Below are 17,569 nucleotides of genomic sequence, written 5' to 3' on the forward strand. Positions count from 1 at the left end.
TATATATATATATATATATAAAAGGCCAGAAGAACCCACCACACATACATATATACATACATACATACATACTGTGGTGGTTATGTTTGTGTGTCAACTTGGCTACGCCTGGTTGGGTGGCTGGGCAGCTGGGTGTAGTATTCCCCATGACGAGACTGGTAATCAACTCCATAGTGGAATCCACTGTGAGCAGCTGAGTAGCTGCCTTTGGGTATGTGGTCTACTTCCTGTATATAAGTAGAAGCTTTGAGAATGGTCTCTAGCTTATGGTACTCTTGGACCCTGAATGTAGCCGTGTCATTGCTCAGCAGCCTGCTATGCTCTGCCAACCTTGGGACTTACAATGGACTTGAGTTAATGGCCTGTTGTGTAGTTTGGTAATATCGGGACTGTGCCTTTTTACTTGTCAGCCTTGTGCTTCTCAGCCTCAGCAGCCAGCAGCTGTCTGAGTGAAAAAATGCCTCTAGCTCCAGTGGGCTGGGAGCAGGAGACAGAGCTGGACCCCAAGGTTGAAGGGCTTTCACCCAGCCCCTAGAGCCTGGCACTCTGAACTCGGACTTAAAGCCTCCAAAATATAAAAAGTAACTCCTGTTTGTTTAAGCCATCCCATTTGTGGTGTATTTCTTGTCAGAGCGGCACTAGGTAACCAGAACAGAATTTGGTACCGAGAGAGTGGGGTGCTGCTCAGACAGATACCTAAAATGTGGAAACCGGAGTGGAGTGCGTTCTTGACCTGAGACTCTGGCAGAGAGACACCGGCACATGGCATGACAGACGGTAGGAGCAGAGACTAGAGACTGGCATGACAGACGGCAGTAGCTGAGCTAAGAGAACCAGCATGAGACAGCAACAGGCTTACCAGCCCATGGAGGAGAAAGCTGGGTGCCATTGGGAAGGTAGCTTCCTGACGGAGTCGGTTGCCTTCGGACATTAATTGGTAGAGAAGACTGGCATAAAATGAAGTAGCAGGTTTGGCCGGCCCACGGAGCAAGAAAGCTGAGTGTTTTTAGTGCAGGAAGATGTTCTGCAGAGTGGGTTGCCTTCGGCATTAATTGGTAGAAGCGGAGAGACTGAGGAAACAGAAGCAGAGCTGCCTCAGCCTGAAAGGGTAGGACCACGTCCTTTGGAGGTGGAACAATCACAGCCCCCTAAGTTTCAAAGAGTCAGGCCTTCACCAACTTGGTTCTGGAGTGTGGGGCTGCTCGTTCATGTGAGCCAGTGGGATAGAGCCACAGCTGCTATCCAAGAGTGAGGGGGCAGGGCTGCCATGCCCAAGAGGGAGAGGAACAGGGCCCTGCCAGGCCAAGGGTGAGATCGCCATTCAGGAAGTAGGGGACTGGAGCCACCCAGTGGAGCAGACATGTACAGATACCACCCATTGAAGATCTGTACAGATGCCAAGTTGACAAGGGGTGGAATTGTGGTGGTTATGTTTGTGTGTCAATGTGGCTAAGCCTGGTTGAGTGGCTGAGCAGCTGGATGTAGTATCCCCCATGATGAGACTGGTAATCAACTCCATGGTGGAATCTACTGTGAGCAGCTGAGTAGCTGCCTTTGGGTATGTGGTCTACTTCCTGTATATAAGCAGAAGCTTTGAGAATGGTCTCTAGTTTATGGCACGCTTGGACCCTGCATGTAGTTGTGTCATTGCTCAGCAGCCTGCTATGCTCTGCTAACCTTGGGACTTACAATGGACTTGAGTTAATGGCCTGCCATGTGGTTTGGTAATATTGGGACTGTGCCTTTTTACTTATCAGCCTTGGGCTTCTCAGCCTCAGCAGCCAGTAGCTGTCTTAGTGAAGAAATGCCTCTAGCTCCAGTGGGCTGGGAGCAGGAGGCAGAGCTGGACCCCAAGGTTGAGGGGCTTTCACCCAGCCCTTGAGCCTGGCACTTTGAACTTGTACTTAAAAGCCTCCAAATCGTAAGAATAAACTCCTGTTTGTTAAGGCCATCCCATTTGTGGTATATTCCTGTCAGAGTGGTACTAGATAACTAGAACACATACATATATGCATGCATACATGCATACATACACAGAGCTAGGCTAGTAATCACTAGGCTAACATTGAGAACTGGGTAGAGGCCATTGACAATTATAATGTGTTGTTGTTGTTATGTGCCATCGAGTCGGCCCCGACTCATAGCGACCCCTCCTTGGGTTTCCGAGGCAGTATCACTACGGAAGTAGGATTGCCCAACCTTCCTTCCGAGGAGTGGCTGGTGGGTTTGAACCGCCAGCCTTCTGGCTAGCAGTCAAACGCCTTAGGCACTTTGCTTCCAGAGCTCCCAATTATAATGTAGAGCAGCCCAAACACAGAGCCAGAGAATGTCTATAGCTGGCTGCAGGCTGGCAGCTGTCTCTTGAAGTACAACTCTTAAAGCTTATTAAAGTAATTAGTCTTTTGAGTTGTCTAAATTTTTCCTCCCAAAGCCTTGCTTATAGACCATGGTACAGAGCAGTTTCTCAGCTAAAGTAACATGTGCCTTCAGCAGAGATGTTTTGTGATAACACAATTCTTCCCTGTGCTGACTGCCTTCAGAAGCCCACATGCCTGGCAATCTTTAATGTATGGAGAAACTTTTCTCCCTCAATTTGTTTTTTCCTTGAAGGAGAGGAAGGGCTGCAGAAAGGGAAGATGGGTAAAAGTTGGCTATTTTCCATGGAGTTAGAGCTACCTGCCTTTTATTTTTAGTTGACTGCTCAGGGGCCTGACTTCTGGGAAGTACTATAGTTTTAGTTCATGAAGTTTAGTTAACATTGGGTTTTTAGATCATCTTAGGTAGAGCCTTTCCCTTAGGCTTCTATTTGATGTCTGTGATGAGGTCATCTCATTGTATACTTCACAGGGATATAGAACAACCAGTAAGTCTGTGTTCTATAAAATAAAATAAGCATTTTCTTCCTCAAAAAAAAAAAAAAAAAGGATACATACTTGCTATATTATTAGAATATATTATATTCTAATAATAGTTGAATCAAAGAGCATTATATTGAGGATAATATCTACCACATATTGTTAATATAGTCACTCATATTTATTAGATGACAAAGTGCAAGGGTATTTAATTGTATATAATTGTAAAAACCTGGAAACAGTTCTCCTTTCCAAGTGAGAGAAACGGAACTCAAAATTATGGTATGCTAATATAATATGAAACTACCCAACCTTTAAAATAGACATCTTCAAAGCATAATGATGTGAGAGAATGCTTACCATAAGTAGGAAAATATACAAAGAAGAGTATAATCCTAATTTTCTAATTTAGTTTAAAATTATATATGCACATGTGCACATATACATATATGGATGTGTGTGTATCTATGTATGAAAATGACCAAAAGATTATGCGGATGGAAAATCTGGCAACAGAAATAGGTGATGGTGGCAAAACATGATTGACACAACTGATTTTACTTAATTGTTGTTGTTAGTGGCTGCTGAGTCAGCTCTGACTCATAGTGACCACAACAGGATGAAACAATGCCTAGTCTTGCACCATCCTCATGACCTTTGCTATGCTTGAGCCCATTGTTGCAGCTACTGTGTCAATCCATCTCGTTTAGGGTCTTCCCCTTTTTCACTGACCCCCTAACAAAGTGTTTTGGTTACTAGTGCTACTCTAACAAGGATATACCACAAATGGGATAGCTTCAACAAACAGGAGTTTATTTTCTTACAGTTTTGGGGGCTAGAAGTCCGAGCTCACAGTGCTGGGTTTTAGGGTCTGGGTGAAAACCCCTCGACACTGGGCTTCAGCTCTGCCTCTTGCTCCTGGCTCACTAAAGCTGGAGGCTTTTCTTCACTCAGATACTGCTGGCTGCTGAGACTGACAAGCCCAAGGTCAACAAACCACCATTTTGATGTTACCAAACCACACGGCAGGCCATTAATTCAAGTCCACTGAAAGTCCCAAGATCGGGAGAGAATGGCAGGCTACTGTGAAAGTTGGAGTTCTGTGTCAACTTGGCTGGACCACAATTCTGTGTGGTTTAAGCTGTTGTGATGTGGTTATTCCCATGATGGGATCAGATGATTATGTTTTGAGAAGGCAATCTGTTGAAAGGGAGTTTCCCTAAGGGTGTGGCTTGCTTCCAGTATATCTATGGAAATCCTGGGAAAAGAGACATTCTTCTGTGGATTGAGATTCTGTTGTGCTGTCTACAATTGTCCATGAGTGAATAATCCACCATTCGGCCTGGAGATCTTAGATTCGTCATTCGTTGGAGTCAACAGCCAGTGTACTGCCTGCCAGCCTTGAGCTCATCAGCCCCTGGGGCTGCAAGAGGTGGGAAAAGCCTCCAGCTTGACGTATGCTCCAGGAACTTAGGACTTGCCAGCTTCTAAAAGTGTGTGAGCCATTTTCTTAAACTACGAGAAACATGGGTGTGCATATATCTGTTCTTGTCCTGGCTATCACTTCTTTAGACTATATCCCTTGTAATGGGATTGCTGAATCAAATCATATTTTTAATTCCAACTTTTTAAGGAATTGCTGTACTGCTTTCCACAGTGGTTGTATCATTTGACAGTCCCACCAGCAGGGTATGAGATTCCCAATCTCTCCACGTCCTCGCCAGCATTTGTTTTCTGTCTTGTTGGACTTTGCTATTACTGCTGGGGCAGGAAACCCAAGGAGGGGTCGCTATGAGTCAGATCCAACTCGATGGCAGTGAGTTTGTTTTTTTTCTTAAATGGCTAATGATCACAAACATTTCTTCATGTGTTTGTTGGCCATCTGAATATCCTCTTTGGTGATGTGTCTATTCAATGTCTTCTGCCCATTTTTAAATTGGATTGTTTGTCTTTTTGTTGTTGAGATATTTGAGTTTTCTATAAAATTTTAGAGATAAGTCCCTTGTCAGATGTCATTGCTGAATATTTTTTCCCAATTTGTAGGTTCTCTTTTTACTCTTTTAGAGAAGTCTTTGGAAGGACATAAAAATAGAAATTTTAGAAGGTCCAATTCATCTAGTTTATCTTCTGCTGTTTGTACATTTGGGGTATATTAAATCCCCGGCACTATGTCATAATTTAGTCCATAGGGATCTTGATTGCCTTTTGCTTCCATGAGACATCACACTGGTCCATTATATTGATGACATTATGCTGACTGGACCTAGTAAAGAAGAAGTATCGATGACGCTAGCCTTACTGGTGAGACATATGCATACTAGAGGTTGGGAAATTAACCCAACAAAAATTCAGGCACCTTCCACCTCAGTGAAATTTCTAGGGCACCAATGGTGTGGGGCATGTCGAGATATTCCTATTAAAGTGAAGGATAAGTTATTGTATCTGGCTTCTCCCACAACTGAAAAGGAGGCATGTCTGGTGGGCCTCTTTGGATTCTGGAGGCAACATATCCCTCATTTGGGTGTGTTACTGCAGCCTATTTATCAAGTGACTTGGAAAGCTGCTAGTTTTGAGTGGGGCCCAGAACAACAGAAGGCTCTGCAACAGGTTCAGGTTGCCATACAGGCTGTTCTGCCACTTGGGCCTTATGATCTGGCTGATCCAATGGTGCTTGCAGTTTCTGTAGTAGATAGAGATGCTGTTTGCAGTCTTTGGCAAGTGTCTATTGGTGAATCACAATGCAGACCCTTGGGGTTTTGGAGCAAAGCCCTGCCATCCTCTGCAGGTAACTACTCTCCTTTAGAGAAACAAGCTTTTTGCTTGTTACTGGGCTTTAGTAGAGACTAAACGCCTAACCATGGGTCACCAAGTCACCATGAGGTCTGAGTTGCCCATCATGAACTGGGTGTTGTCTGACCCATAGAATCATAAAGTTGGACGTGCACAGCAGCACTCCATCATTAAATGGTAGTAGTATATCAGAGATCGGGTTCAAGCAGGACCTGAAGGCACAAGTTGCATGAGGAAGTGGCCCAAATGCCTATGGTCTCCACTCCAGTCACATTACCTTCCCTCTCCCACTCTGCACCTATGGCGAGTTCTTTATGATAAGTTGACTGAGGAAGAGAAAACTTGTACCTGGTTTACAGATGGTTCTGCGTGATATGCAGGTACCACTGGAAAGTGGACAGCAGTGGCACTGCAGCCCCTTTCTGGGACTTACTTAAAGGACAGTGGTGAAGGGAAATCCTCCCAATGGGCAGAACTTCGAGCCATGCATATGGCTGTTCACTTTGCATGGAATAAGAAACGGCCAGATGTGCAATTATATACAGTTTCATGGGCTGTGGCTAATGGCTTGGCTGGATGGTCTGGGATTTGAAAGGAGCATGACTGGAAGATTGGTGATAAGGATGTATGGGGAAGAGGCATGTGGATAGATCTCTCTGAATGGGCCAAAGGAGTAAAGGTATTTGTGTTTCATGTGAATGCCCACCAAAAGGTGACCTTGGCAGAGGAGGACTTTAACAATCAGGTGGATAGGATGACACGTTCAGTGGAAACCAGCCGTCCTCTTTCCCCAGCTACTCCTGTCATTGCTCAATGGGCTCACGAACAAAGTGGCCATGGTGGCAGGGATGGAGGTTATGCATGGGCTCAGCAACATGGACTCCTGCTTACCAAGGCTGATTTGGCTACCACCACTGCTGAGTGCTCAATCTACCAACAGCAGAGAACAACACTGAGTCCGCGATATGGAACCATTCCTTGGGGTGATCAGCCAGCAATCTGGTGGCAGGTTGATTACATTGGACCACTTCCATGATGGAAAGGACAGCGTTTTGTTCTTACTGGAATAGATACGTATTCTGGATATGGATTTGTGTTCACTGCATACAATGCTTCTGTTAAAACTACCATCTGTGGACTTACAGAATGCCTTATCCACTGTCATGGTATCCCACACAGCATTGCTTTGGATCAAGGGACTCATTTCACAGCAAATGAAGTGTGGCAATGGGCTTATGCTCATGGAATTCACTGGTCTTACCATGCTCCCCATCATCCTGAAGCAGCTGGCTTGATAGAACGATGGAATGGCCTCTTAAAAACATAAATATGGTGCCAGCTAGGTGGCAATATCTTGCAGGGTTGGGTCAATGTTCTCCAGGGGGCTGTATATGCTCTAAACTAGCATCCAATATATGGTTCTGTTTCTCCAATAAATAGCCAGGATTCATGGGTCCAGAAACCAAGAAGTGGAAACAGGAGTGGAACCACTATTACTCCTAGTGATCCACTCAAAAAATTTTTGCTTACTGTCCCTGTTACCCTATACTCTGCAGGTCTGGAGATCTTAGTCCCAAAAGGAGGAACACTTCCACCTGGAGACACAATAGTGATTGCACTGAACTGGAAATTAAGAATGCCACCTGGCCATTTTGGCTTCCTCATGTCTCTGGTTCAACAGAAAAAGAAGGGCATTACTGTAGTATCTAGTGTGATAGATCCTGATTACCAAGGGAAAATTGGATTGGCTTTACATAATGGAGGTAAAGGAGAATATGTCTGGAATACAGGAGATTCTTTAGGACGTCTCTTAATACTACCATGCCCTGTGATTAAAGTCAATGGAAAATTACAGCAAACCAATTCTGATATGACAGCTAATGGCCCAGACCCTTCAGGAATGAAGGTTTGGGTCATCCCACCAGGCAAAGAACCACGACCAGCTGAGGTGCTTGCTGAGAGCAAGGGAAATACAGAATGGGTGGTGGAAGAAGGTAGTTCTGAATATCAGCTACGACCACGTGACCAGCTGCAGAAACGAGGACTGTGATTGTTATATTTCTTCATTGTATATGTGCATCAAATATTTTTGTTTCCTTCTGCTATGAATTTTGAAATGTAAGTAAGGTTAATGCATTTTGGTTGTATGTGTGTTAGCATATCATGTTAGGTGCAAATATGACTTTATAATTGTTCTTATTTAGAGATTATATATGGTTAAGAAGAAGTGTACAACTGCCAAGTTCACAAGGGTGGACTGTGATAGTTGGAGCTGTGTATCAACTTGGCTGGACCACAATTCTGTGTGGTTTAAGCTACTGTGATGTGGTTATTCCCATGATGGGATCAGATGACTATGTTTGGGCAGGCAATCAGTTGAAAGGGAGTTTCCCTAGGAATGTGGCCTGCTTCCTGTATATCTATGGACATTGTGGGAAAAGAGACATTCTTCTGTGGATCAGGATTCTGTGGTGCTGCCTACAATTGTCTGTGAATGAACAATCCACCATTCAGCCTGGAGATCATGGATTTGTCACTCGTTGGAGTCAATAGCCAGTGTACTGCCTGCCAACCTTGAGCTCCTCAGCCCCTGTGGCTGCAAGAGTTGGGAAAAGCCTCCAGCTTGACGTTTGATCCAGGATCTTTGGACTTGCCAGCTTCTATAAGTGTGTAAGCCATTTTCCAAAGATAAATTTCCCTGTACATACATATACATATAAGCTTTACTGGTTTTGTTTCTCTAGAGAACCCAGTCTAACACAGCTACTGAATGAAGACTCAGCTACATGCACAGTTCAAATGTGCCAAATACTGGAGACCTTCCTCAAAGTTGCTTCTTATATATGGGAAGCAGACCACATCCCTAAAGCAGCTACTCAGCTGCTCTAGCAGATTCCACCATGGAACTGATTTGCCAGTCTCACCATGGGAAATAACTACATCCAGCTGCCCACTCACTCAACCAGGCCCAGCCAAGTTGACAACAACCCTAACTACTACACAAAGCATGATATCCTTTCTCCAGAGACTGGTCTCTTCTGACAACATGACCAAAGTAGATGAGAGGAAGTCTGGCCATTCTCACTTCCAAGGAGCATTCAGCTGCACTTCTTCCAGGACAGATTTGTTTGTTCTTCTGGTAGTCACTATGAGTCAGAATCAACTCAATGGCAGCTAACAACAACAATTTATAACTTAAAGAGGATTATAAAACATTCTTGTTAGGCTTAAAAATCTGCATTTTAAAGGTAACTACAGTAATTTAAAATACCTTTAAATTCATATACTTTTTCAAGATTGAAAATATTTTGCTAACTTAATTTTTCTCCAAATCAATAAAACTATATAATCCTGTTAAAAAAAATTTAAGTTACAAAATCATTCTGTTCTCTCTACTTAGCAAATAATGTGGTTTTTGAAAGTTGATCTTACACAGTAAATATCATATTAACTTAAAGAATATTCAACTATATCATGTAATAGTGAACAATCTGTACTCTAAAAATATGAACCGAGATGTCAAATTTATCACCTAAAAGAGAAACCTGAGAAAAATATATATAATGAAAAAGTTTAAAACATTTTATAGGCTCTGAATGTCTAATGTATGAACATTTTATCATTAATGTACCAAAGAACCAGCAGTACATGAACTTTTTTTGATCTTCCCCAATTAACTTTTAATCACTAAATAACTTTCGAACTTGCCTTCCTTAGTGGGCATTTTTGGTATTCTAAAATAAAATACTGTGTTCGTGCTCTCCCCTGACTTCTTTTTATGTTGCTTTAATGATAGACTAGGAGCTCTGGTAGCATAGTGCCTAAGGCACTTGACTGCTAACCAGAAGGCTGGTGGTTCAAATCCACCAGCCACTCCTCGGAAGGAAGGTTGGGCAATCTACTTCCGTAGTGACACTGTCTCCGCAACCAAAGGAGGGGTCACTATGAGTCGAGTCTGACTCAACGGCACATAATAACAACAACAACAAAATAAAATCAATCTATCATTTCAGTAAATGACTTTCTGCATTCTAACCTAGGTGATATTCAATACCTAAACATAAATATTATAAATTCTAAGTATTATAAAATTTAAATAGTATTGTATGCTTTTACACTATTATTTACTAATGATAGTTTACCTCTGGGAATCAATCAATTTCCAATTACACATTTTCAAGCTTAAACAATATGTGACAATTATTATCCTCAGTATAATACTCTTCGATCCAACTATTCTTTGAATTTTCACCTTAAAAATCAAACACATACTATATAGTAAGCATACATCTTTAGAGATATGCCTAGTAGTACAAATTGCTATGGTTCAGTTAGCTCAGTTTTGTCTGCCACAGATCAGTCAAAGATCTCCTTGATATCAATGGTAAATGTTTCTCCAAAATACCTTAATTTCCCTTAATAACCTCTTAAAGCTCACTCACCCACTCACTTATTAAATATTTGTATAATGTGATTTTTCATCTTTAACTCTCTTTTGGGCTAATGAGTTCCACAAATTAGTATGTATACACTATGAATTAGTATTTTCATTTATATGTTCTTCTCTCTAAGTGTAAGGGTTGCCCTCCGTCTAAGTGTTGAAGATTTGAAAGACAAATTTGCATTCTACCTCTCCAAACCATTTGTGATTTTTATATTTCATTTCTCTTCTGCTTCAGTCTACCTTCTCTCATGCAGTATACCTTCATCCTTTACAAATTCCATTGTATCTGTCTTGAAATAATCAGGGTATTAAATGTTTTTAAACTTTGCATGTTTGAATCCAAGTACTATTTCCTTTCCAAGCTCTTCTCCCACATTCAACTACAGTATTATTAAAATATAGAACTCTAGGATGATGAGAATGTATAATAATGGCCTCTTGGTGTTGTCTATTATAATTTAATGGGCTGGGAACCAACAAGGAGTTCTGAGTTCTCGTGTGTTACTGATTACCCGAGTGACCTTAAGGTGGGGGTCATTAATCTTGTTTGTGTTGAGTTCTGAGGAATAAATTTAGACTTAGTAACTTCTAAGTTTCTTCCTATTTAAAATTTGGTGATCCAAACCCAGGCACCTTACCTGTAAGATCAGTCCCTTCTGGAAATATGAGGAGTTGAAGAGGTTCACGGATATGACAAAAATAATCAATCATGTTTTCAAAATGGCTCTTGTCATCCTTCCATTTTCTATGAATGAAGATATAGGCAGCAGCCTGCATAGCCCAACCTAGGATCAATTTAACAAGCATTTAAACACAATTTTAATTTCCAATATCCACCTATCATTGAATACAGTATTTTAGTTTTACTACAAATTATTTATTATAATGATAAGCATCTCCTGATATAGCTTAAACTGATTTTGGGCCAAATGATACATACACCAAAGAATGTTCTTAAAGGGATTTGGTAAATCCTGGAGTTTGTAAACATCTTAAAAACCTCTTTTCAAGTCAAACTTATTTCTTAAAATATTAAGGTTAAAAAAAAAAAAACCCTATTTCTCAGTAACTCATCCAAGATTTTAAAAATTCTAACAAAACAGACACTTTAATCAAGCTACTTTTAAAACATAAGAGTTATGTGCTGTGAGGTTTACTGTCAGGTTTATAAGCAAATATTTGCTATCAAATCATGTATATAAGCATTCTCTTTAGTAGTTCCCCTTCTGTACTACTCAATCTCTAAATGCAACTGCTATTTTCAGTGCTACCCACTTCTTAAGATTTTATTTAAAAGGGAAAATGTGCAATTGCTATGAAACACATTAACCAAAGTGTACAATGTGGTCACATTTCCTGTCTTTAAGGCAAATCAACCCTACTTCTGAAGAGGTAGCTCTAGACAGACATGTTTTACATCACCATCCATTGGCCCATGGACACAAATGACTATAATATTATGGTAGATACCTGATCTAAGGCAGCCAACCAACCATTTGTTCGATAGCCTATGAAGCATAGAAAGTGTGGCCCAAACATCAAACTATCAAGGCCAACCAAAGGTTCTTTCAGAAATTTTACCTGGGACCAACAACTGACACTATAAAGTCAGATAAAAAACCAAACCCACTGTCACTGAGTCAATTCCAACTCATAGGGACCTTGTAGGACAGGGCAGAACTGCCCTATAGGGTTTCCAAAGTTTGTAAATCTTTACAGAGCAGACTGCTTCATCTTTCCCCTGCAGAGTGGCTGTTGGGTTCGAACCATGAAACTTCTGGCTAGCAGCCCAATGCTTTAACTACTGTGCCACCAGAGCTCCATATAAAATCAAATAGATAAGCATAAAAGAGACACAGAGACAGAAGCAGCAGAGGCTAGTTAAAGACAGCGTATTGTAATGATGATCTACAAACTTGCTGCTGAGGTGCCTAAGGCCGATTTTGATTCAGGCAAAAGTTAGTTTTAGAATCCACAAGTTATGGCCTAACTATGGATCCCTTTCTTGGATATCCACAAGAGCCCATCTCCACTACTGCCACGTGCATCATTATAATACACTTTTTATTATTTCAGGGATAAAATAGCAGGGATGAGTGGTGGTTCACTGCAAACAACACAAATAAAATAATATCTATTATCATTTGATAATACAATTGTTGTTGTTGTTAGGTACTGTCAAGTCAGTTCTGACTCACAGCAACCACATGCACAAAAGAATGGAACACTGCATGGAACTATGCCATCATCACAATCCTCATTCTGCTTGAGCCCACTGTTGCAGTAACCATGTCAATCCATCTCGTTAAGGGTCTTCCCCCTTCTCGCTGACCCTCTACTTTACCAAGCATGACATCCTTCTCCAGGGACTGATTCCTCTGACAACATGACCAAAGTACAAGAGCGAAGTCTGGCCATCCTTGCTTCTAAGGAGCATTCTGGATGTACTTCATGTAAACAGATTTCTTTATTCTTCTGGCAGTCCATGGTACATTCAATATTCTTTGCCAACACCACAATTCAAAGGCATTCATTCTTCTTTGGTCTTCCTTATTCATTTTCCAGCTCTCACGTGTATATGAGGCTAATGAAAATACCATAACAGGCACATCTTAGTCTTCAAAGTGACATCTTTGCTCTTTAACATTGTAAAGAGGTCTTTTTCAGGTCTGCCCAAGGCAATGCATCATTTAATTTCTTGACTGTTGTTTCCATGGGTGCTGACTGTGGATCTAAGTAAAATGAAATCCTTGACAACTTCCACCTTTTTTCCACTTATCATGATGTTGCTTACTGGTCCACTTGGGAGGATTTTTGTTTTCTTTATGTTGAGGTATAATCTATAATGAAGGCTGTAGTCTTTGATCTTCATCAGTTAAGTGCTTCGAGTCTTTTTCACTTCCAGCAAGCAAGATTTTGTCATCTGCATATCGCAGATTGTTAATGAGTCTTCCTTCAATCCTCTGCATTCTCTGTATAGTGCAACTTGTCAGATTATAAAATCATTGTTGATGATTTGAAACAAAAATTGCAGGAATTTATTTTGTTTGAATCAATCCAAACTATTATATTCTATTCTATAAATTTAAATAAGCAGATACAAAAAAATCCTGTTTAGTGTATAAGTCTTGCCACTAATTCACCAATTACTACTTATCCACTATATCGCCTGTCATATGCACCTTTATTGCACTTGATTACAAACTTATTTCTTCCCTCATCTTTCCTATTTCACTTGAGTATGTTTAGGCCCACAGTGTAGGCAGTGTGGTTCAGGAATGTAGGTTCTGGAATGTAGCATGTAGGCAGTGTCGTTCTGGAATGACATTGTCTGAGTTAAAATCACAGCTCTGACAACATATCAGGTATTTGGCTGTAAGCCCTTTGTCCTCATTGCCCCTAAATATAAAATAAGCATAATGTTGTAATACTCTTTATGCTATAAGGTTTGCTGAGAAAAGTAAATAAGGTAAGAACATTTAGCATAGTGTTCAATATATAACTATTATGATTACAAAATTAAAATAAAATCAAGGATATTTTATCAATAAAAATGTAACAAAATGAAAGAAAGAAAGGTTTTACTAACAAGAGAAAACAAAAATGTACAATAATAGAATTAATAGATTTTCAGGAGTCACATGAAAATAACTACAAAAGTGAGAAGAAATGGGGAGATGGATGTTTGTGAACTCAACTCAGATGCCAATGATCTCCAAATTTATAATTCATTAGTTCATGTAATACCAATGGCATGAACGCCTGTGAGAATCTGGCTATTTGATTCTAAAGACTAAAATTATTACTATTTTTTAAAAAAAATTTATTGTGATTTGGGTGACAACTTACTGAGCAAATTCATTTTCCATACAGCATGTCAATGTATGATGACACTGATTGCAATTTCCTACAATGCAACAGCTCTCTTCCCACTTCCTCCCTATAGTTACTTCTTCCTTGTGTCCTTCTCTCCCATGCACTCCTGCTCTCCTGTCTCCCTGTGCATACACAGCCCTTCTATTCTCTCATGATTGATCTCTTCAAGGATAAAGACTATAATAATAATTATTATTATTTAAAAGTGAGAATATCTAAGATAATCTTGGAATAGAAGAATAAATAACCAAAAAACTCCAAATTCACTGCCATCAAGTCAATTCTGACTCATAGCGAACCCCACTGGGTTTCCAAAGTGGTATATCTTTACAGAAGTAGACTGCCCAGTCTTCCTTCCACAGAACGGCTGCTGGGTTTGAACTACCAACCGGTTAGGAGTCAAATGCCTTAGGCACTATGCCACCAAAGAACATTGAAGAATGAATAGGAAAGACATCATTAAACATCAAGTGTATTCTGAAAGAACAATGACTAAATTAGAGTAGTATATTGGCAAAAACAGAAAGAGAAATGGAAAAGAATGCAAGGTGTACAGAAAGGTTATTAAGTAAGTAAGAATTTGGAATACAACAATGACATAACTGCAAACAAGAGGTTAGAGAATAAGGTTGGCTTCTGTTTTTAACTTTTTCTATTGAAGTAAAACTTCCAGTAAAGTGTGCAGATATTAACTGTTCAAATTTAGAGCTTAATGAATTGTTAAATATATCTATATGTGTAATGGCCACCTCCCAGATTAAGATATAGAACATTTTCAGCATCTCAAAATGTTCCCCAGGCCCTCCTCACAGTAATATTCTCTATACCCTAAAGGAAACCAATGTTTTGCTTGTTATCACCATAAATAATATAAATGAATCACAGAGTAGGTACTTTTGTCTTTGGAAACTTTGGAATAATATTTTGTCTATAAGAGTCATTCATTCTATTGGGTTTAGCAGTATTTCTTTCTTTGTATTTTTGTGTAGTCAATTGCATGAATATGGCACAACTGATTTATATTCTTGATGGAGATTTCTCAAATATCAGGAATAAGATATGAATATTCTGGTATATATGTCTTTTGTTGAACATAAACACTCAATTCTGTTGAACATATATCCAGGATTAGAACTGGTGCATCATAGTGTTTATTTATGTTCAGCTTCAGTAAACAGTGCCAGTTTTTCATGATTGTACCAGTTGACACTCATGTCAGCAATATATGAAAGTTTGAATTATTCTATTTATATCCTTAACAATAAATACTAGGTCTTAGGGGTCCTTATAATCTTAGCCATTCCAATCGAGGTGTAGTAGTTATAATTTGCATTTCCCATAATTAATTTTAATCAGCTTTTAATATCCTCATTTAGATGTTGTGTTGTTGTTATGTGCCATCAAGTCAGACCTGACTCATAGTGACCCCTCCTTGGGTTTCCAAGGCAGTATCACTACGGAAGTAGATTGCACCATCTTCCTTCCAAGGAGGGGCTGGTGGGTATGAACCACCAGCCTTTTGGTTAGCAGTCAAGTGCCTTAGGCACTATGCTGCCAGAGCTCCCCCTCATTTGAATAGGTACATGATAAAGAAGATGTCAAGAGGTTGTCTTTGGTCCCTGCCACCCTTATTCTCCACTGCCAGGGTGAGCAATACTGTTGCATTCTGTATGGTCCAAAGTCAAAAAGAATAGAATTTGATGATGTATGAAAATTGTATGAAATCCAACTTTCAGTGTGCAGTCACAAAGGTTTATTGAAATTCAGCCACAACCATTTGTTTATATATTATATATGGCTGCTTCTGTGTAACAATGACACACTAAAAGAGCTGCAAAAGAGACTGTATGGAGAAGTCTGAAATATTTACAATCTGGTCCTTTATAGAAAAATAGTCGGCCTACCTCTACTCCAGTGGTTTGGAAATTGTATACCCCATGTAGTTATTTTAGTTGTTGTTAGATGCCATCGAGTCAATTCCAACTCATAGGAACCCTATATAAACAGAACTAAACAATGTATGATCTTGCGTCATCCTCACAATTCTTGCTATGCTTGAGCCCATGACGGCAGCCACTAGGTCAAGGCAGCTCGTTGAGGGTCTTCCCTTTCTTTGCAGACACTCTACTTTACCAACCATGATAACCCTCTCCAGGGAACTGTCCCTTCTGACAACATGACCAAAGTAGGTGAGACAAAGTCTGATGATATTTGCTTCCAAGGAGCATTCTGGCTGAACTTTTCCAGGGCCAGATTTGTTAGTTCCGGCAATCTTTGATACTTTCGGTATTCTTCGCCAACATCACAGCTCAAAGCATCAAGTCTTCTTCAGTCTTCTTATTCATTGTCCAGCTTTCACATGCATATGAAACAATTGAAAATACTATGGCTTGAGTTAGGTGCACCTTAGTATTCAAACAGACATCTCCACTCTTCAGCACTTTAGAGAATTCTTTTGCAGATTTCCCCAGTGCAATATGTTGTCTGATATACTGACTACTGCTTCCATTGGTGCTGACTGTAGAACCAAGTAATATGAAATCTTAAGACTTAAATCTTTTCACCATTTATTGTGATGCTGCTTTTGGGTCCAGTTGTGAGGATTTTCATGTAATGTTGAGGTGTAATCCACACGGCAGACTGTAGTCTTTAATATTCACCAGTACTGCTTCAAGTCATCTTCACTTTCAGCAAGCAAGGTTGTGTCCTCTGCTTATCACAGGTTGTTAATGAGTCTTCCTCCAATCCTGATGCCACATTCTGCTTCATGTAGTCCAGCTTCTCAGATTATTTGTTCAGCATACAGACTAAGTATGGTGAAAGGATACAAACCTGACACACTCCCTTTCTGATTTATAACCATGCGGTATCCCCTTGTTCTGTTTGAATGACAGCCTCCTGGTCTATGTGCTCAGGAGCACAATTAAGTGTTCTAAAATCCTCATTCTTCTCAATATTATCCATAATTTGTTATGGTCCACACAATCGAATGCCTTTGCATAGTCAATAAAACACAACTAAACAACTTTCTGGTATTCTTTGCTTTTCAGCCAAGATCCCTCTGACATCAGCAATGATATCCCTCATCCACATCCTCTTCTGAATCTATCTTGCATTTCTGGAGTTCTGTGTCAATACACTGTTGCAACCGCTTTTGGAATTATCTTAAGCGAGATTTTACTTGCATGATATTGTTCAATAATGTCCATTATGTGGTATACCATTCTTTGAAATGGGCATAAATATGACTCTCTTCCAGACAGCCAGGTAGCTGTCTTTCAAACTTCTTAGCATACACGAGTGAGTGCCTCTAGCACAGCATTCCTTTGCTGCAACATCTCAATGGGTATTCCATCAATTCCTGGAGATTTCCTCTTCACCAGGTCCTTCAGTGCAGCTTCAACTTCTTGTTCACCACCATTGGTTATTGAGTTCCGGCAAGATGGCGGACTAGGCAGAAAGACTGCACAGACCCTCTTCAACAAAGAAAAGGGAAACCAATTAAAACAGACACAGAAGATAATCCTGGACCCCTGAGCCTTAAAGGGAAGGTTATAGAAGTGGACTAAACTCCAACTAGCAGAAGAATTTGCGTGAAAATACC

General features: G+C 40.2%; 1 protein-coding gene across 1 annotated transcript in view; it reads right to left on the bottom strand.

Annotated features, from left to right (window-relative positions):
• LCLAT1 (lysocardiolipin acyltransferase 1) overlaps positions 1–17,569 on the bottom strand; it is a 200,226-nt gene that overhangs the window by 138,811 nt on the left and 43,846 nt on the right. The window contains exon 3 of the mRNA XM_007938810.2: positions 10,728–10,874. Coding sequence (XP_007937001.1) covers positions 10,728–10,874 — 147 coding nt within the window. The remainder of the gene's footprint in view (positions 1–10,727; positions 10,875–17,569) is intronic.

This window comes from Orycteropus afer, unplaced genomic scaffold (assembly GCF_000298275.1).
Source record: "Orycteropus afer afer isolate SDZICR_OR568_19922 unplaced genomic scaffold, OryAfe1.0 scaffold00054, whole genome shotgun sequence".
Lineage (NCBI taxonomy): Eukaryota > Metazoa > Chordata > Mammalia > Tubulidentata > Orycteropodidae > Orycteropus > Orycteropus afer.